The 22,984-nt window shown below is 35.2% G+C and overlaps 1 protein-coding gene across 11 annotated transcripts in view; it reads right to left on the reverse strand.

Moving 5' to 3' along the window:
* The window catches only part of JMJD1C (jumonji domain containing 1C), a 316,570-nt gene that overhangs the window by 69,413 nt on the left and 224,173 nt on the right, over nucleotides 1-22,984 (reverse strand). For 8 of the 11 annotated variants that reach the window (XR_003677767.2, XM_055081403.1, XM_024115698.3 and 5 more), the window contains one exon: nucleotides 6,344-6,457. The exons of 1 other annotated variant lie outside the window; for it this stretch is intronic. Coding sequence is in view for 7 of the 10 variants with exons in the window: in XM_055081403.1 (XP_054937378.1) it covers nucleotides 6,344-6,457 (114 nt within the window). In the remaining 3 variants the exon portion in view is untranslated. Of the gene's footprint in view, nucleotides 1-6,343; nucleotides 6,458-10,313; nucleotides 10,889-22,984 lie in introns of those variants that run through there. 2 more of the 11 variants (XM_007121516.4, XM_007121519.4) reach the window with 2 other exon arrangements.

Genomic DNA, 22,984 nt, shown 5'->3' on the forward strand with positions numbered 1-22,984 from the left:
ACCAAACTCTCTTCTCTAGCGAGACTGATATTCTCCTGACCCCTAAATCTACCTCATCATTGATCACGCAATCCTTTCTGCTAAATGTCTGCCTCACTCTCCCTATCTTCCATTTCCATCTCCATTCAGAAGAATCCCATTCAAGTTTTACCCTCTTCATGATACTTCTTTATAACATTTCAATCTCTGCTGGCTTCTTTCTTTTGTATTCCTGAAGTCTTTACTATGCATTTTTGGCTCCTTAAATCAAATCTATTTCAAGGAAATTTTAAAAAATCTAAGTTGTTATCACAGATTATAAACTCTTTGGAAACTAATAAGGACTATGACTTATACTTTTTTTTTTTTTTTTGCGGTACGCGGGCCTTTCACTGTTGTGGCCTCTCCCGTTGCGGAGCACAGGCTCCGGAGACGCAGGCTCAGCGGCCATGGCTCACGGGCCCAGCCGCTCCGTGGCATGTGGGATCTTCCCGGACCGGGGCACGAACCCGTGTCCCCTGCATCGGCAGGCGGACCCCCAACCACTGCGCCACCAGGGAAGCCCTATTTTTTTATTTTTTTAATTTATTTTTTTGGCCACACAGTGCGGCCTGTGGGATCTTAGTTCCCATGCAGGATCTTAGTTCCCTGACCAGGGATTGAGCCTGTGCCCGCTGCAGTGGAAGCAGAGTCTTAAACAACTGGACCACCAAGGAAGTCCCTTTATCAACTTTTGAAAACCATCAAGCACCTAAGCAGGATGCTATGAATAGGGAAACCACATAATTTAAATAACTGCTAAATGAATGAAGTCAGTTGGGATGTTTCTAACACCAGACATTGAAAAAATTTCAAGGGTAAGTCAAAGGGAAGTAGAGTCTGAGCATAAAACTGCCATTTAAACACTCCTTTCTGGGGAAAAAAAAAAAAAAATCAAGTGAGTTAACAGTAAGTGGAACTTCTCTTCTGAGCCCGTCTCTCCACACTTCAACTCAGGAGCAGATGCTCTCATTCTCGAGGGTGGGGTGTGAGCACACTCCACTCCCATATCCTAATAGGAGGTGTTATTTCTTATAAATACCTATCTCTCAATACCAAGTTCAGTTATCATTACAAAACAACAAACAAAAAACCCACCAATTTCTATCATAAAAATAAAACAACAGTTTTCTAGGCAGTTTCTGAAAGTCAATTTATTTTTTTCCTTTAGTAAAATTAATGAGGGAGCAGTAATTTGACACCAGAAAGAACAAATCTGAGCGTAATTCTGGGACAGAAACATTTACCTAACTACATAAATCCTGTACCAGGTCAAATTCTCATTTCCTCTACAGGAATGTTAGTTTAAAAATGCTCTAAAGTGATATATCTATACTACAAATTGAAACGAGAGTAAAGAAAAGGGCAAAAACGTTGTCTTTTCTCTACCCACCAAAGCAATACTAACAATGAGGTTCTGTTTACTTCCTCTCTAAACTATTAGCAACATCATCATAGCTCTCTGGGGAATAAATAAGCTTATAAGCCAAATTACTACCAACAAGATTTTCAAACTTTTCAGTGGCTCACTTATGTCAAATACTTCACTCAACAAAATACAACATTGAGCAGGTAACAACCAAACAACTAGTTGATTGTTCATCTAGGCTGACTGGAGGCTAAACTTCACCTCACTCAAACTCATCTCATCCTGGTAGTGAAGCAATTCCAAATAACAAAAATTTAGAAGGAAAAAAAATACATGTCTCTGCTACACTACACTCCTTAAACTATTTTTAGTAAACCAGATGTACTAAGCAACAACTAACTTAGGGGGCTTCCCTGGTGGCGCAGGGGTTGAGAATCTAATCTGCCTGCCAATGCAGGGGAGACGGGTTCGAGCCCTGGTCTGGGAAGATCCCACATGCCGCGGAGCAACTGGGCCCGTGAGCCACAATTACTGAGCCTGCGCGTCTCGAGCCTGTGCTCCGCAACAAGAGAGGCTGCGATAGTGAGAGGCCCGCGCACCGCGATGAAGAGTGGCCCCCGCTTGCCACAACTAGAGAAAGCCCTCGCACGGAAACGAAGACCCAACACAGCCATAAATAAATAAATAAAAACAACAAAAAAAATAACTTAGGGTTATTCTCAAACTGCAGACAAAAAATTTATATAATCAATGATGGAATGTGGTTCAAAATAGACTCCAACTGAAAAAACAACTTTCTCACTGAAGGAGCATATAGCAATGACAAACAGATCTGACACAGTTCAGACACTTTCATTAAATAATATAAGACTCTTCTCTGTTCAAGTCCTTAATCAATCTTTAGTCTAGGAACTAAGAAAATACTCAGGTTTGCTCCATGCATTCCCTTCAACCAGCAATTCACAGCACAATAGTACTATATCAAGGACTTAGTAAAGTAGTTCAAAGTCGGTATTTTGCGATGATAGAAACTGTAGTATTAGTAGTCTTATCTCTGAACTTTTAGCACATTATAATGACCAAGAACTTCAAATAGGATCATTCCTTCAGGTCTAGGATGTTTCTACCTTATTCTAGGGAAAATACCTCTTTACTATTGCGTTGGCCAAAAAGTTCGTTTGGGTTTTCCGTAAGAAAACAGAAAAACCTGAACTTTTTGGCCAACCCAATACAGTGAATTTTAATATACAATAAGATAGACATTGGGTATAATTTTAAGCCAGCACATTCTGCTTCAAACCTTTAATGGTTTTCAACTAGTGCCCTTTGTATTATTCCTTTATTACATTTAAAAGCAAAAAAGGATTGTGATCCCTAGAAAACAGTGGACTAACAAGCCAGACCAACCCAGATTAACTGATATGAGTCATGTACGATTTTCAGGTAAGAAATAATCTCTTCTACATCCTCTATGAGGCAACCAACCTGAAAACTGCAGGTGTGTGCATGGCTAGAAGCCAAAATCCAGGACAAGATGATTTCAAAATCATGCTAAAAGTTCAATGTTCATATTTCATTATCAAACTTTTTTACATGAACTTGATCAAAACTTCAAATTTTACTGGAGTTTTTAAAAACTTCTCTACTCATCCTCCAAAGTAAAGCCACCATACCACAGAAGTCATAGTAATTAAAAAAAAAAAAAACCCGAAAACTGTAAAAAGCATCTTTAAGAACAAATAATTTGTTTTTTCCTCCTCCTTCCCAGCCAGCTGAGACATAGTAGAATCTGAAGAGCTCCCTCCTACTTCCTCTCTTTTTCCCTTCCCCCTTTACTTCAAAGAAAGTTAATTGCAGCCAGCCATGATCAGGAAATCTAAAAGGAGGAAGCAGAAACTCATTTGTGTGCAAAAGGAAGGAAAAAACAGAATTAACAATACCATGGTACGCTGCATCAGCAATGTATTAATATGCATTCATTATATTGTCTATAAAATGTTGATTTGATTTCTCTCCTCATTCAACTTGCTTTCCAAATATTGAAAACTATAATCTATGATGGTTGCACCCTGATCCACCAACCACACGTAACTTTAAAAAGTGACCAAATCGCAACTTCCTTTGGTGGTCCAGCGATTAAGACTCCATGCTCCCAATGCAGGGGGTCTGGGTTCAATCCCTGGTCAGGGAACTAGATCCCACATGCCACAACTAAAAGATCCCGCGAGCCGCAACTAAGACCCAGTGTAGATAGATAAATAAATATTTTTTAAAAAGAACAAATCAACTAACTTAATACATGCCATCTGATACTCAATACACTGAAGTCATTCAGAGAGATAAGTGCAAACCAGTGACCTAAAAGTGAAAGGATCCGTATTAATTCTGAGTCATCTGTTTCCTAACCATTACCTTACAATATATGTTATTGTGATATATTAAAAAATAGGGCTGTACCACTATAAAGGTAACGAAAGGGAGCATACTACTACAGAATAAAATGCTGAGCACTCAAGGAGAAAGATGGTGAATGGGAATTCCCACTATAAAACTATTTAAACAGATTCACAGTGAAGCATCACTTGTGGGAATTTTTCAAACAAAACTTAGGTGTACTCTATATACAGAAAGGCCATTTCCAAAGAACACTTTTTTCCCCATCCCACATAAGAAGTCTACAAAGGACAATTAACACCCAGATTCAGAAGAAACTACCTCATGAAATTTAAAGAAATGAGAAAAAACAGGGAGACCATTTTAAAAACTTGTTCAATTTTCCCCAAATGCCCTTCGACTTACATATGGTTACCCTAAGGTTAAGATTTATCAAGGCACTATTTACAAAATCTATGCCAGGAACAGCTGCCATGTTTAACATGCCAAGGAATTTAATGTACTGTTTGGACAACTGGTTAGAGAAAAGCACTGTGGGATAAAGCCACTCTAATTACATGAACTCTAAAAGTATTTTCTTTATGTAGAGTATGTCTATATTTTATAAATTCATTTAAATAAATAACTTTGAAAACCTAGGCTAAGCCATCTTCAGTCTCTGGAGTAAATTTTCATTCAAAATATTACAGTAGCTGTCTATAATTTACATACTGGAGAAACTATTTTTATATTTTTAACCTGGTTAAAAAAACTTTAAATATAAAAATTAAAATACATACAAAAAAGCTTTATTGTATACCATTTATTACTTCTAAAACTCTTAAGAAACACTAAAATTAAGGTATGCTGGATCCTAAACCAAGTGCTGTTAGTTTAATTCCTTCTAATCTCTTAGAACTGAGAATTCACGTTATTTGTGAAGCAAAAATGGTTAAAATGTCAAGTGAATCACATCACCTTTGGAAGATTGTATCCTTCTAGGCCAGAGGTCAACTTACCTACACTAGCAGGGAAAATATAAACAGCTAACAAAGACAATCATACAAATCACCAAGTCAAATAAGACTTTAGCTCTTAAGCCTTTATTTCTAATTCTTTCAATCACTATAATTTTAATAAACATGTTGTAGAGTTTTAGGTCACCTGGCAAGAGTTTATTTTTAAAAGTAATTTCTACATAATGATTTCAGTTCTCTAAATCAAATCCAAGCTTCTAAAGTGCTAATCAGCAGCCACAGAATTAAAATACTGAGGTGGAAGGTTCCTTTGATTTTTACCTATACTCACCTAGTCTAATTCCCACTAAAAGACTGTTAGAAATGAGGCAAGTAAGGCTATAGCAAGCTAAATGGCATTTACAACTAAAACCAAAACAAAATAAAACCCGAGGGAAAAGCTCTAACACCTCCAATATTAAACTGGAACTGCTATGAATTTTTAGCTGTAAATACTGCAGACAAAGAGCAAAAGCTAACAGTACAAAAATGAGGCCATTTAATGAACTATGAAAAATAATGTGAAAAGACAAAAACACACCCATGTAGACTTCAAAGTAAGAAATAACATTTAATCGAGAGAACTATCATCTACTTTTGGTAGATCTAATAAAAGCGGCACATCACTACTAATTCCCTAAGTATTATAATTTCACACACAACAAACCACTGCTCATTAACTCAAACTCTTGTTCTTTCCATGGAAACAGTGCCTCTATATTTTACTTTTGAAAAACAGTAACTATTCTGAAATGAAATAGGAGTATTGACTTTCAGCTCTATTAAAAAAAAGAAAGTCAAACTAGTTCACTCATACTTTCAAGGCACTTATTATATTATCTTAAACATTTAAGTAAAAAAAAACCTATAAAATATACTGATTTAATTCAACCTAAAATCCAAATATACAAAGAAAACAAACTTCTGTGCATTTTCACTTCAACCTTAAAAAAATTAACTGATAGAACTTAACTGGAGATTTTAAAAAACATTTAGCTTATTACTTTTGATATGAGTTTCTTTACATGATTTAAATCTAAAAACCTACGACGTTTTTTCCAATTAAGTGTATTTGTATTTAAATTGCAACAACTGGGAATTAAAATTTAGAAACTGAACAATTAATGACAACCTAAAGGAAAATTCCCACTTAAAAAGAAAATGAACTACTATTATGCTAAACTGATATGAATGTATATAGTAAACACTAATCTCATTTAATTACATTAATTGACTCAACTCTTAACCTTTAGAGTTGGAGACAAAGATAATTTATACTAATATCTAACCAGTTATTTTCTAACAATGAACATTATTTAGAATGGCAGGGACTTTTATTTTGCTCACTTGTGCATGCGACAGGATGCTGGCTGGCTCATAGTAAGTTCTCGGTATGTATTTGTTGACTGGATAAATGAATCATTTATCCTATAATCAAAATTTATCAGATGCACTGGGTTTCTTATACACCTTGATGTTAGCTAGAATTGAATATTCTAAAGAATATCTGAATATCAGTGAGGTTTAGTGAATAGTTAATTTTTAAAAGCAACCTAAAATTTCTTACCTGGTAGGGCTGAAAGGCACTATCTTCAGTTAAAAAATCCAGTTGTTTATCTACAAGGAATTCTACTGCAGTGATTGAACTGGGTATACTTTTTTCAACCAGGGGTTTGAAAGTCTGGTAAGAGAAAAAAAAAAAAAATTCTAATGGTTATTTTCTGGATTTTATCCTCAAAATGTGAAGGGGTATATATAAATACAATGTATTAAAGTCATTATCATAATGGTTTTAGGATACCAATTGATATGTTTTCATATTATAATCTAAAGTGATGCTTTTATCCATACAATAGAGTACCTTCTATTTATTTAAAAGAAATGAAGATTTTAAGAAATGATATGAAAAAATTCCAGTATAAGTCCCAGTTTATTTTAAAAGAGGGATATAATCAAATATACATGTGTATAAAAATTTCTAATATAAAAGAGAAATTGCTTCTGAAAAAGTAAACTGGGTAGGACAGCATATTACCCCAACTCTTTAAAATATTGTATTATTCTTTATAAAACAGAGTAGTTACGATTTACATGTGTAATTTTTTTCCTAGCTCATTCACATCAAGAAGGATTTTAAATGATCAGGATGCATCTGGTCTTTTAACTCCACCCCGTGTACTACTCATCCCCGCCCCCGCCCCAAGCACAAATAAAAATCCAGCTGCTTCAGTAAGAGCAGCATGGGGGAAGGGTGTAGGAAAAGAAGAGGGAGGTAAGAAGTATTACACAAAACCGACCTTTCAGTAAAGTCTCTCCAGATTTCCACTATTAAAAAACAAAACAAAACATGGGCCGGCGGGAGGGGGGGGGGAGGAAATCCATGGTCATTTGATTGTTTTAAAGGAGACTCAACTTTTACATAAAGAAATTTACTCATACGGGTGGGGGTGGGAGTGAGCGAGGCAGGAGAGGAAGAGGAAGGAAGGAAATAAAGGTACTATATATGCATTTTTCTTATGACTATCACAATCACTTTCGAATAGAAGCAGTCTGAATAAAAGCCAAGTACATTATATCCATGATACTGCTTTAAAACTTAAAAAATGAAAACAATATTCCACCATCTTAAAAACATATAGTGGCTTTACTATAAAAGAATCTAAGTTTGGAAAATGAAATAAACAAGGAACTAAGTTGCTAAACTACCTATATCACATGGGGAAATCTTTCTTGCTACAGGCAACTTCTGCAACCATTTGGATGTAAACCAAAGCTTTCCGCACAGACAGTAAAAATCCCCAGGAGAGCCAAAGCCACTGTATTTCCCCTCCCTTGTCTTATTTATGTCTTAAAGAAATCTAACATCTTACTAATCACAACTAATAAACACTCTGGAGAAAAACTCTTCAAGATTTTTAATTCAGAATGGCTCTTAAGCAGTTAATTTCTCTATTTAAGAAATTCTTTTTAAAGCTTTCAATTCGATTCATTGAGGAGTCTGTGTTTTGAAAAAGCTAAAAACACAGAGCAATAAATATTTTAAACATGCCTTATTTCTACACTATCCACACCATGAACGAATAAATGATATCTTCTTTCACAAATTAACATGAAAAAAATTCTCTTACACCTCCACTTATTTTCAGTATTTATGATTAGAAAACCTAATCACAGTAATATCCTCCCCCTCCCATGTCCTAGGGCTAACCTTTTAAGTACTACATATGTATCAAAAGTATTTTTATTTGGGTGAGAAATTACATTTTCAGAACAGACATTCCCCCATTATTTAGCTATCTCCTGCTACTGTTGCCATCTAGCATTTTCCATTTACCATAACTAAATTCCTTAGTGTAATATGTAACATTTTCATATTATATCTTTGTTTAGTTTTTAGTAAACTAGGAAACATTGGCACCTTCTCAGGAGAACTTTTAATCCTTGAACTTTATCAAATGCTCTATTTCTTTTTAAACAGTACCAAGTCAGATCAACTTGGGAAGGTTAACAAAAAGGTCTACAAAAGGTATTATCTAAGTGGCTAAAGATACAATTCAATTAAGTAGGATCTGGGAAAAAAGTAAACTTCTCCAGTCTTGAGTGCCTCTTTCTTACGCAAATAATACAGGTGGTTTGCATTTCCTATGAGAACTAGTCATTTTATAATATGAAAAACATTCTTGTGAAGAGAACCTCTCAGAGCTCAGCTTTTTAAGGTAGGTCAGAGTTCTAAGGGTAAATTTCAACAGGCCAACTTATCATAATTTAAATTACTGAGTTAGAAAAAACAAAGGTTTAGTTTCTAGGCTAAAATAAAGAATTTCTCATTTTAGGGTATCTAATTGAAAGCCACTGGTAGAATTTAGCTATCAGAAATGTTAAAAGACTGGTTTATAATGGTCTATTTCTGATACATGAATACTTATAATAACCATGTACAAATGGAAGTCAGAAGTATACCATGCTTCTTAACTATTAGCAAACAGGGCCACGACCTGCAAATTTGAAAATGTGCAATTACTTTTAAACTACAAGTATGTTCCCACCAAGTGCCGATAAATACTTTTATAGTACTTGTTAAAGAAATGTTTTAATATGTACTAAACAAGCAACCCTAAAAATATGCAACTGTTCGTACTTTATGGAAAAATTAAAGACAAACAACATATAAAACTAAGAGTTAAAATACATCCTGATTCCCTAAAGTGGCAAGTCAATGATGTAACCATTATTAACTTTTGTATCCAAGTCAAACACATCCATTTCAAAGACATATTATTAGCTTAAAAATAAAAATATTTAAATAAAAGCAAATGGATCCTGCAGATTTTTACATAGTATTTCATGGGTCTAGGTGCACTGCAATGTAAAGAAACTAGAACTCATGCATAGCTAAGTAATTCAAGACTCTAAAGATATACCATTCTATGAGGAACTTCCACAGCCTAAGGGGAAGCAAGGAGCTACCATCTGATGAAAGTCACAGTAGAATATGGCCCTAATCATAAAAAGACTATTATTCTAACACTGAAAAAAGCCTTTGAAAGTCCAAATTAAAATTATCAATTAAACAAAACACTTTTTCAATTTTATTAATGGATTGGGAGTTCTTTTAAGGTCCTTTGTCTTTGTTAACTGTATTTTAAATATAGTATAAAGCCAAAACAAATACTTAGTTGAGAGCCTGCATTTCTAGTAGGGCCTACCACGCTATAGGAAGAATGCTTAGAACAACTGTATCCTGTTTGGGGCTCCACGCTGCACCACATTCCATTCACATGAGGAAGAGGCGAACAGATGAGCCCTCCTCAAAAAAACATTTTTAAAATAAATCAGCTACAGTTCTCAAACATAACTCAGCTGGTCAAACAAACCATGTTAAAGCTCATCATTTAACATTTAATTGGAAATTCATGGAGTTTATGTCTACAGTCTGAGTTTCTAACAATCTCCAGTTAACATTTAACAATTCCTTTTCCAAGTGAAAAAAATCAGGCTCATTAACTACAAAAATCTGATATAAATCTCCCTAAAGGAATACTAAAGCAGAAAACAATCTAGGATACAACTCAGAAGTCAAGGTTTAGTCTTAAAAAAAAAAAAAAAAAAAAAAAAAGACTGGAGTGACTCGAAAGAACAAAGTCCAAATTCCCACCCAAGCAGGTCTATTGAAAAACACGATACTGTTAGAAAACAAGTTGGGGGTGGGGACAAGAATACACCACAGAAGAAAACCCTCACAAAACAAACACCCCTACCTTCCCTTAACACATTATATTCTAAAACCCTAATCTAAAACATTTCTGCTATAATACTTTAAACAACTGAGCTCTTTTTTTTATCTTTACAGTGTTATGAAATTACTACACACACAATAAATCTCTTCCTAAACAAATGAAATCGTTAAAAATTCTTAAAACTAAGAACACTAAGGCTGGATCTATAAAAGACAGTGACCTTAATTCCTAAGGTTGAGAAGCAAAACCAAACGTAAATTAAGACAAAAGAAAAAGTAAGCTGAAAAATACAAACCGTACTTTGTTCTTGAGAATTTTAAAGTATCTTTAAATCTCATATATCCACGACAAGGCTTTAAAGGTCAAGAAGTATTGCTGACATTTCCATTTTGTTCTTGAGCAGTATTTTTTTTTAATCTAGCCTAAATACTTCTTAAGTCTTAAAAAAATCACAGGCAAATGTCTCTCAAACCAAGCATTTCTAAGCTTACTTGCAGCGTCGTCATTGTATAGTAAGAAAAGCCAAGACCACAGAACGAAGCAGAGGCTGTAACCTAACAAGTCTCCGACGACCAAATGACGATTTTCTGTCTGCTCTGGCTCGGTCCTGGCAGTGATGAGGATTACAACTCGCTCTTTGTCATCAGCACTGTGGTGTTAACGACTAAGAAATCCTGCAGCTGAAGCACTACTGCATCCTCCGATCTGGGTCAGGATAATTTCTCCCGAGGTCGCTTACATAACCAGTAAGATACTCCAAATAGAGAGAACAGCCATCCATCAGCTAGAGAAAGCCTTTTCCCACTGTACTCTGTGTCTGCGTGGAAACACACTGCAGTAGCTTCCAACAGTGCAGACACCCAAATGAGAACGACTACTTGGCTTAGGGCACACTGAGAGAAGGGAAGAGGCGGTGCTCTGTAAACTGTAACTAATCCTCCGTCACAGGTGCTGATGGAGTCACTTCCAGCACGAGTCACATTACTGGTGATTACTCATTTGGCTGCGCCATAGAGACTGGCTCATAATTTTAACAACAGACAAAGACAGACTAGTGGCGAGACTGAGAGCTCAAGTTTACTGTCTCCTTCATAAAGCAAATGCAAATACAAAGTTTTTGCTTTCCAGATTTACCAAGGGGAGAAAGTGCAGAAAACAAGTAATGTGTAAATATCTCTCAAGCTGGAAAAAATAAAGCATAACTTTAAACCATCAAAAATACTTTGAAGTGTGTTTGCAAGTAAAGAATTTATTTTTAGTTTAATCATTTCTCCTTAGAAATATACTGATATTTTTAAAAACGCAGGGAAGAGAACAGTTTAACATTTCTGGAGTAATAATCTAAGTTAAATCAAATGACATAACCAACAATCTCACTGACACTTTACTCAAAGGAAAAACGAACCGGTAATATTTATTTTGGCAGATTAAAAAATATTCCTGAAACATTTTCATTGTTTATAAAAATAATTTAAATAGTTTATAGTTATAAAAACCTATAATGGCCACACATGGCTACTGAGCACTGACATGTGATTAGTCTGAACTGAGATGTGTGCTGTATGTATAATAAACACAGTGAATACGAAGAATGTCAGATATCTGCAAGTGCAAGAAAACATTCACCTTTTTTTTTTTTGAGGCAATGAATACGACTTTATTCGGAAAGCCGGCAGACCAAGAAGGTGGCAGACTAGTGTCTCTGAAACACCATCTTCATTCACCTATTTTTTAATGATGTTTGTGAATGGTCTTTTATTATAAATTTGTCCCAATGTTAGGTATCTCAATTTCAATAAATTTAAAAATTTACACTGATTTTTAAAAATACCACACACACAACCATTTTATCAAATTATGTTAAGAGAAAAAATTTCCAGCCACCAGCCAATGCCCTGTCCCTTTAAATCTATTCCAGATGTATCAATTTCATTTCAAAAAAACATCAGGTTAACTACTGAAAAGCAGATATTTTAAATTTAGTCTATTATGGATTGCACTTAAAATCTCAATCAATCCTGTTTTAAGGATGAAAGAGAGGGGTAATGATTATTCAAAGAATGTTAGTAAAGGGACTTCCCTGGTGGCACAGTGGTCAAGAATCCACCTGCAATGCAAGGGACACGGGTTCGAGCCCTGGTCCGGGAAGATCCCACATGCCATGGAGCAACTAAGCCCGTGCGCCACAACTACTAAGCCTGCGCTCTAGAGCCCTCAAGCCACAACTACTGAGCCTGCATGCCACAACTACTTAAGTCCACTCGCCCTAGAGCCCGAGCTCCACAACAACAGAAGCCACCGCAATGAGAAGCCCATGCACAGCAACGAAGAGTAGCCCCTGCTCGCCGCAAACAGAGAGAGCCAGCACACAGCAACGAAGACCCAACGCGGCCAAAATATAAAATACAGCATCCCAATAATTCATTCATAATTAATTACTTAAGATGTGAACATAAAACATATATGGAATTAAAAGAATTCAATGTAATGTAAGTTTCCAGAAAAACAACTGGAGTAATATGGCAGCCTTATTCTGAGCCACAAACAACAAAGAAACTCAAATGTTTGATTCAGGTTATTACATTATAAACTATCAAATTTTAAATACACATCATACTACTTTTCTACAATTTACTGTACATTAGAGAATGAGTTAAATATTTCACAAGATTCATCTTACAATCTCACATAAATTCAAGTTTGACTATATGTGTTGTTATTAACTTAAAAACATGTCTTTGTTCCTCAAGTACTATTAGTCCCCTACAGAATCAAACAGCATTAAGACCTACACTTAGCTAACAATCCAAATGCCACAGTATTTATATATTGCTAGTGATACATAATTCAATAATTTTTATAAAATCAAAATAATTAATGTCAATACTGAAAAACCATTCACTTTTATTTCATACTACATCAGAGGTGCATTAAAGTTAGATGCTTCTCCATTGACATAAATACTACATAGTTGATTCTTAATGCAAATAAAGGGTACAAGTGCAACTAGCTGAAAACCATAAATATCTTTTTAATATTTAAATTGGCCTTAATAAATATTTTTATAAATATATGAATGTGAGTTTGGTCTGGTACGCTGGCAAATTTCTAACACAAATAAAAATAGTGAAGTAACAATACAGAGAAACCACTTGGTAGCAAGCGTTAAGTTGCTCAGCTTTTACATCAAGTCTCCTTAATTCTCTCTTGTTCTTACAACTCGTAAGGGATGGTATTAAATATCACCTTTCAGACAGCAAAAAGCACCGATTTGAGGCGAGCAGCATTTCAGTCCTTTAAACTGGTTCTTCTTATGGCTTATACCTTCCTTAATGAATTAAGGAAGGAAGTTGAAGAGCTAATGTTAAAAGTTTTTTTTCTTTCTTTTTTTTGGTTGGGTAAAAGGTCTTTTCTGGCAGCTAAACCAGGCTAGAGGAAGAGGAAACTACTCCAGTTACTGCCCAGAAATACACATCTCTGACTTCCTTCCTTTTTAGCTGGTTTCTAGGTTACAAGCTGAATAAGTCAACAGAGGTGAGAAAGTAAACAGAGGCTTAAAAGGAAAGCAACACTGTATGGCTATCTGAAGAAAATCTGTTCCTTCCAATAACTGTAGAACCTTTTTACATGTAATTAAGAGTTAAACTAGCATTTTAGTCACATTTATCTTGCGCTATGAAAGAAATAAATCCCTCATATTTATAGATATGGAAGCCTAAACAAACAAGTGGATTTCTCCAAGTATACAGACTTTACAAAAAACCAAAAACCTCTAAGTTTCAGTGGCTTAGCATTTTAAGTATTTCTCTTTTAGACATAAGGATAGGAAAACAAGAGAAACAACAGTAGTTAAAAGAGGATTTGGACTTGATATAGCCTTATTTGAAGGCTGACTAGATTCAGGAAAATACTTTTCAATATGCCCTATTGCCCTATAAATCTATGAAAATATATAATCAAACGTGTAACTCTCGCATCATGGTAATGCCCAAATGATTAACTTCTTCACATTAATAAATCCATGTAGATCTTCCAGGCACTGCAAAGGTTGTGTAGCAGTTTCGTACCTTCAATAAACCATGAAGTTCCAAGAGGATTTCCAGATGATACGACGTAATCTTGATTTTTAAACTCTCTTCTCTCCTTTAAGCATGCAGGAGGTTCATTCAACCAATATGTAACGGGATGTCTTGAATCAGTGCACTTTTCCCTCCTTTCTTACCTATATCCTTGATAACTGCCCCAGTCATAAGAGGAAAGTTGTGCAACAACAGAATGTGTTCATTTTTTAACTTGGTAAATATCACATCATAGGTTCTATGACATAGAGTTGACTAAGAAAAATCACTGTTGATAACACAAAAACACTACACAAATAGTCTCTGTGTCTGAATAAGCATTATGGCTGAATTCAGTGTCCTTTTATTTTTTCCTTCTAGTCTTTCTGAGTACTAATAAAGCACATACTCTAACTCCAGAGTAGTTTTATCAGTTTGTCATATCTAGGACTTCTCTTTCAGAATCTCCCTGATCAGTCTTTCTTCCTCCCAATATTATGAGGTTTCACTTAAAGTCATCCCTCTGTATCTGTGAGGGATTGGTTCCAGGGCCCAGGAGGACATCAAAATCCTTGAAGGCTCAAGTCCCTTATATAAAATAGCATAGTATTTGCATATAACCTACCCACATCTTCCCATAAGCTTTAAATCATCTCTAGATTACTTATAATACTCAGGCTCAGCGGCCATGGCTCACAGGCCTAGCCGCTCCGCGGCATGTGGGATCTTCCCGGACCGGGGCACCAACTCGTGTTCCCTGCATCGGCAGGCGTACTCTCAACCACGGCGCCACCAGGGAAGCCCTCAAGTTTTGTTTTTGAGAATTTTCTGGAATTTTTTCTTCTGAAATTTTCCACGGTTGATTGCATCCTCAGATGCAGAACCTGCAAACAGGGAGGGCTGACTGTACTTTTCTTTCTCTACAACTTCACAGGTGTGTGCCACTGAGATAACCAATTTTTCTCTCCACAAATAATTCCAAACTATATTTTTAGACCTAAATTTTCATCTTCTAACCTGTATTTTATACTGTTACTAGGACACAGCCATACTTGTACCCTGTCACCACATAAAGCCAAATATGATGAGAATTAAATACTTAACCTTCTTTCCTAAGTTATTCATGCTTCTTTCAAAACCACTAGAAATATCACTACAACTTCAGAAGTAGTTACCTCAAAATTCATTAATACAGTAATCATGCTTGATGATTTACTTTGGTTCCCTTGCTCATATTATAATATTCTGAATACCTGATATTTTTCCTTTAAACCTATCAATAATATGTAATTTTTAAATAAATTATTCTATAACTTTAATATGACTTTGATAAAAATACCAATAAGATTTTTTGGAAGTAGACAAATCAAATTTATGGAAAAGCAAATATAATCAGAAAAGTTCTAGAAAGAAAGAAAAGAAAAATACAAATCAGTAATAGGAAACTAGCCCTAAAAGATACAACAAATTTCAATGCTCTAATTAATACAACAATGGGAAACTAGAACATACATAAATAATAATCAATGGATAGTTTAAAAAGTCCCAAAATAGCATCAAGTAAGTACAGAAATTTAGTGTGAAATAAAGGTGGATTTTCAAATCCGAGGGGGTAAAATGAGAATGAGAAAATTTAATACAAGAAACATAGCTGTTAAAATAGAAATGGAACTTTAGAGATTAATCTCATTTTTACAGAGGAAGAAATGGACATTCAGAGAGATTAAGTGATTTTTTTCATCAAAATACTTGTTTGTAGAAGCCCTGGGACTAGAAACTGGATTTCCTAATTCATAGCTGAATGAATGATTTTTACGTTGTAAGATGGTGTGAAACAACCATATTGTTTTCATGCTTGTTGCCAGGAGGCAGCAGAGAGCAAAGTGTTTTGCTATCTGCTGAATAAAACTTTAAACTTTGAACTTAAAATGAAGGAAACTGAAACTAGTCTAGAAGAAAATGCAAAATTATATACTACCAAGGAAAAGAGGTAGAACATAATAAACTTATCTATTTTTAATATGCTTTACTGACACATGTCACCTATCAGAAAGAAGAAACAACCAGGATTAGGTAAACCATTCAACATAAAGGAGTTTCTAAAGCTATATTCGGAAAAACACCATATGAGAAGACAATAAAACACTAAGAGTTAAAAGAAAAAGCAAGTTTAATTTAATTCCTATTTTGTCACTATTATTTCTATCAAGAAAAAATATGTTTTAATGTAGAAAGTGTAAACTAGGGATTAAAAATAAACTAAACCATAAAAAACAGATATAGGATCCTTTTTGCTTTCTTTCAAGAAACAACTAGTTTTCCTTATAAATAACATAATTACATTAGAGAATAATTTGGAAAACAAAAGAAATGGATGAAGAAAAGGATCCCATGGTTCTAACCATGAACTCAGCCAGTTAAGCATGTAATTGCACTTTCGGGCTTTTTTCCACAAGTATGTATATTTGTTACCAAGTTTTAAGGCACATATAATTTATAAGTTGCTCATTTCACTTAGCTTTTTTTTTTTTTTTTTTTTGTGCCACATAGCTTGCAGGATCTTAGTTCCCCAACCAGGGACTGAACCCAGGCCCCTGCAGTGAAAGCACAGAGTCCTAACCACTGGACCTCCAGGGAATTCCCCACTTACTACTCTTTTCATGTTATTACATTGCCATCATTTAAAATAGCTATCTAATAAATACTTAAGCAAATGAACATTAAGTTTATTACGCCTTTTCTCAGTGTTGGATATTTAGGCCTTCTTCACTTCTCTACTATTACAAAAATAATAGGAAAATCTTCAGGCTTTTGTTAAACCACCAAAATTCCAAGTTTAGAGGGTTCAAATAAATTACATGTTAGAATATTAAATTGACAGATATAAACTCAGAGCCATTACTGGCAATCTTTGAAAAAAACCATGACATTATCAAGATGTTAGAGAGAGGTACCTATTAATATTAAAGGAGGAAAGGGGCAATTTAGAAAAAAACTACATGCTAGTAAATGAACTCCAGCAAAACTCTAAGATGGATAATTAGAATCATGAAAAAGCAAACAAACAAAAAAACCCACACAGTGATTAAGAGCCAAATATACTCATTGAGAATAATTTGTCCTTTAATAAAAACAAAGGTTACTTTTACCAAGAAAATCTGCAATACCTAAGTCAATGAAATATGGGCTAGATGACAGTTCTTGGTACATTTGTACCTAGTTAAACAGTACTGAATGATAGTGCTGCTTTTAACCTATAACATAGCCATCTCTTCATCTTTGGTCTTACACACTAACACTTGAAGGCTATCTTTATTTGCAAATTAATAAATGACAGAATGATTCCAAAATATATCTCACAAAAAATGCAATTAAGAACTAGATTAGGGCTTCCCTGGTGGCGCAGCGGTTGCGCGTCCGCCTGCCGATGCAGGGGAACCGGGTTCACGCCCCGGTCTGGGAGGATCCCACATGCCGCGGAGCGGCTGGGCCCGTGAGCCATGGCCGCTGAGCCTGCGCGTCCGGAGCCTGTCCTCCGCAACGGGAGAGGCCACAGCAGAGGGAGGCCCACATACCACAAAAAAAAAAAAAAAAAAAAAAGAACTAGATTACTCCCAAAGTTAATAATCAAAAGGTTAGGTTCTATTTTCAGGTTGAAAAAAATCAACTACATAGGTAGAATGTAAGGGAGATCTAGCTTCCTAGAAATTCATATGAAAGAATCCTGGAGGATTTCAAGACACTAAGCCAATAGAAGTCATGTATTTTTTAAAAAGAGAGGACAGAGTGGTGACAAATTAAATTTTGACACAAAGTACCCAGACCAAGGGAGGTACTGGTCCCTTTAGATTTTGCACTGGTCATACCATCTCTGAATATCTTGTTCAATTTGGGACATCATAATAGAAGAGGAACAGTTACAAACTGAGATGTGTCGACACTTAAAAATCATGAATTATTAGGATCATTTGAAGGAATGGAGGACAGCAAACAATAATTAACTATGTACAATCATTTAAAGGGTTGGGTAATTTGAAAAGGAAGAAGCTTGTAAGTAAAATTTCCATGAAGGCCAATTCTAGCTCAGCACAAAGAATGTACAAATTTTTAATAATTAAACACTATCAAACCAAGGGAGACTTACTCATGAAGTAGTGAGCTTCCAATAACAAGAAGCAATCAAGAAGAATCTGGATGAAAACTAATTTGGCAAGCTTGTCACTGAAGGATCCCATTTCTGGCTTTGGCAAGGGGTTGTTTATGAAATATCAAAGATTTTTTCCAATTCTAAGATTCTAATACTGTATTCATTAAGCAATTTAATGTTTAAGAGCAAAGTGAAGATAAACAAAATTAAACCAAACTTTTCATAAACACTGCTACTATTGCTTTTGCATATAAGAAAGCATAAAAAGAGTACTGCTGAATGTTCATGTATTACTGACATAAGGTGGCAGAATTAAAAGTTAAAAGTAACATCTCCATTTCAGAGTAAATTAAGTTAACCAAGACTTGTTCTGCTTGGCAGAAATAACTACATGGGAGACTTTTGTGGCACAGAATTTCTGTAATCCACAGATCCTTCATCTCTTACGTTGAAAAAGTAAATGTAATTTTGTGAGAAAAATATTACAAAATTAAATCTACTCAACCATAAATGCAAAGCATGTGTTAAAATGCTAATAATCACAAAATCACAGAAGAAATTCAAAGTTAAGCTAAATAAAATATTTTTTCCAATTTTTATTAATAATTTCACTGCTTGTACTCTTGGAAACTTGAATAGGATATCTATTTCTTTATCGGTTTTGTTCATTTCTGTCTGGCAAACATCTGTTTCTTGTGCAGCACAAGTCAACAAAGCCTCTACAATTATTTCCCCATTATCTCCTTGTTTGTCAAAAACTCTGATGATGTCAGCAACAATCTGGAAACGGAATTTTTCAACTAACAAGGAGGATTCACAACTTCCATTAATTATAATAGAGTAGCTATTTTGGTTATTTTAAAAATTAATACATTTTAGGTGATAATGATCCATATGCTAAGTAGTATTTAGATTCAAAATATGGTAATACCAAAGTTATAAAAGTTTCAAGCATATTTCGTTAAGTATTATAACTTATGCCAACATTTTGACAGGCCTGAAATAACAAAGTACTAACTACAATGCCAAGTTAAAAGGCTACAATGGAAGAGAGAACTTCACATAAAGACTTTGGCACTAAAGTGTTTTCTTTGAATTACTAACAAATTATGATTCATTCAAAATGAACTTTCCTTCCCTTCTAACATATTACAGAACAACTGAAAGTTTATACTGGAAAAAAACCCACAAAAACAAAACAAAAACCCCCAGAGAAAACGAATACCCATAACCTAATTTCAGGTCAATAACCACTAATATAATTTTGCCACACTTCCTTTAAACGAAATCCCTCCCCTGGAAAGCTCTGTTTTCTTAATTTAGGTCAGTTCCTGTTTCATTGAGGACATCTCCCCTCTAAGGGGATGAGGCAACAAAAGTCCTAAGGCTAAGAGGGGAGGGAAAAAGCTAAGGCCCTTTAGTGATGCCCAGAAGCCTTGCTTAAAGTTTATCTCTCTAGAGAGAGAGGGAAGTTTCACAATTAGACTCTTCATGGATAATAGATTCCTTCCAGGAGCTTAGTTTCCTTCAAAGTTTCAGACAGCCTGTAAGCAGTCTGGACAAATAAACTTCTTTGGGACTCCTGTGGATTTACTAGTGTTTTATAGCTTTTCAAACAGTTGTTTTCTCCTTAGGGATCTGAAAACTTATCTGCATTGACCACTGACCACCTGTTTTTAGGAGATTTTTAAAGTAGAACAATTTTTCCTGATTTCAGGAATCCTGAGGATCATCTTTCCTTCTTCCCAACACATTTAGGTCAAACTTCGAGCTGTATTCTACTTGGCCTTGGATAACATGAGCATACTCAAAAGGTTACATTATTTAGCTTAAAAAAAAAAAAATCAAACCATTTAAATGGTCATGGAACTATGAATTTTTCTACTCTGATGGGAAGAAATGCTACATAAGGAAGCAAATGCTAAAACACAACAAACTACTGAATGTAACAAAAAAGAAGCAAACACAGATATAGAGAACAAACTAGTGGTTATCAGTGGGGAGAGGGGAGGGGGAGGGGATTAAAGATACAAACCGTTATGTATAAAATAACCTACAAGGATATACTGTACAACACAGGAAATATAGCCAATATTTTATAATAACTATAAATGGAGTATACCTTTAAAATCTGTGTTGCAACATATAATATTGTATAACAACTATACTTCAATAAAACAATTTTTTAAAAAGAAGCAATTGCTTATGAAACAGATTTATCAATGGGTCAACTAAAAATGCCTGTGTACTTTCCACTGCTACTTGCTTTGCCAGCAAGGAGGGAGTTTTCTTTACCATTCTCTTACAGTACTGAACTAGATTGAGCTTTGATAAGCTTCATTAAGTTTATTACTACATTAATTGGTAAAGAATCCTGACAGGTTTACTTTACTTCCAGAGCTTAATGCTGAAGGCACAGAGTGTTGTTAGCCAAGTCCTAAAACAGTGGTTCTCAAAGGATAGACCTCTGTCCAGCTGCATCAACAGTATCAAGTAACTAGTTTAAAGTGCAAATTCTCAGACTTCACCCCTACCAGAATCAGAATTTCTGAGAGGAAGGGCCTAGAAATCTGTGTTTTAACAAGTCCTTGGGTAATTCTGGAGCACCTTGAAGTTTGAGAACCAGTGGCTCATAGCAAGTGTTCTTAACCTCTTTGGGGTCAGTGTACTCTCAGAGTCTGATGAAAGCTATAGCCCCCCCAGAAACATGACACATAAAATTTTGCACCACAATTTCAGGGGTTTCCAAGATCATCTGGAGAATCTTCTAAGAATACACATTTCTAAGCTTTAACCCTGATGATCTACTGAATCAAAAACTCAGGATGGGGCACTTCATTGTAAATATTTTTTTTATTGTAAATATTTTTAAAACTTCATTTTTAAAATATTTTCCCCACTGCCTCAACATCTCCACAAATAGGCTATAAGCACCCTGGTCCAGGTGACCAGGTACACCAGGTTGATAAGGTTGGCCTCTGCCACAAGTTCCCTTCCCTGCCCTCCTCTGACCATGACCTAATAACATTCAAAGGCACCAATGAAATATTCTTGGCTCTTTTACTTTTACTTGGGTAATCCAACCTGACACCCCCAAGAAGAACACTAGCCTACAGGTCCTTGTGTTCTCTCTTGGCTCCCCACCTGCTTGGTTGAGCCTACTCCCTTGTGGCATAGTGACTTTATCTTTCTAGGACCTCTGAGTATAACAAACTGTTTTCATGTGCCTCTCCTGTGTCTCCTCTTGTGGCTGTACCTTGCTGACCATCAAATAAAAGAATACTGAACCGGCCTAGGAATCCTCAGTTTTAAAATGCTATCTGACTTAAATCTGAGGTTCAGTCAGCTTTGAGAACCACAGCTTCAAGGATCCATGAATGTTGGTTGAAAACACCTAGTCTAGAGTGATCATATCTCAGGACAGAGTGCCCCAGTTCAGGTCTTAGATATTCTCTTGACAAATCAGTCTCCTTGTCACTTTGCTAACTCAACCTCCTACTCTCTCAGGAAGCACAGGGTCTTTAAATAGCTTATCAACAGCTCACACTGGAAAGCTGCTCATTCTCAATGTGGAGATGTGAGAATCATGTAGCAATCAATTTCACAAACCAGGTTCTCAAATTCAAATAACCTAGGGCTAGTGGAAGATAAGCTCTTTTGTATTATGCAGAGAGATCCCTATTTAAAGATGCCTTGGATTCCTAAAACTATCATGCAGTTAAAGCAGCAGGCTCAGAAAGTGGCAATGCTTCGTCCCTAGATTAAATGGAAAGAGGGAACAGAGCCAAAATAGTAAACAATATAACCACAAAGGTAGTTTTCTCTTGATGCTTAAAAAAGATGAGAATTCCAATCATTGCTGTTCCTTACCTTCTACTCAGTAGGAGGAACACTGAGGAAGTTCCTCAAGAGAAGATATGAAGAGCCAAAAGTATAGTTAATCATTCAACAAAAAAGATTTCCAAGCTGATTAAAATTGCCTATGAAGCAGCAAAAAAATTTCCCAGGTCACATGAACTATGAACCAAGAATGAGTTGGCTTAAGATTGTGACCCAAGGAGGTGAAGGCCCAAAATTACATTACAGTCTTCTATCATGTATGATCAATTACAGCAATTTGGGGGATATGGGGGACACTAAGGTTAATTGTCCTATCCTGACATCTACAAAGCATACATGAAGCTATAATTAAAGGTGCTCATCTTTAGAATGATATCACTTATATGTAGAACCTAAAATATGACACAAATGAACCTATGTACGAAACAGACTCACAGAAATAGAGAACAGACTTGTGGTATGTATGAAATGGATGGACAACAAGGTCCTACTGTACAGCACAGGGAACTATATTCAGTGTTCTCTGATGAACCATAATGGAAAAGAATATAAAAAAGAATGTGTATGTATGGCTAAATCACTTTGCTGTGTAGCAGAAATTAACACAACATGTAAATCAACTATACTTCAATTTAAAAAAAGATATATGAAGCATAAAACATTCACTAATAGTGAATCAAGCTCTCAAATTACATACTTTAGTTATTACAAGTTCATGACCATTAATTATTCATCCAGTTAGCAAACGTTTGTGCAGCCCCTATGATGTGGTATATATTCACTGTGCATATTACATACAGAAAGTAAGAGTTATCACTATTTTGTTTTCCTTGGCATCTTATCTAGATAATAAAGGAACTAACTGCTCTTGTACAAGGAAATTTTAAAAGAGTAATGTTAAATCCCCAGTTTAGGTTCCAAAAAGC

The sequence above is a fragment of the Physeter macrocephalus genome, chromosome 20, assembly GCF_002837175.3.
Source record: "Physeter macrocephalus isolate SW-GA chromosome 20, ASM283717v5, whole genome shotgun sequence".
Classification (NCBI taxonomy): domain Eukaryota; kingdom Metazoa; phylum Chordata; class Mammalia; order Artiodactyla; family Physeteridae; genus Physeter; species Physeter macrocephalus.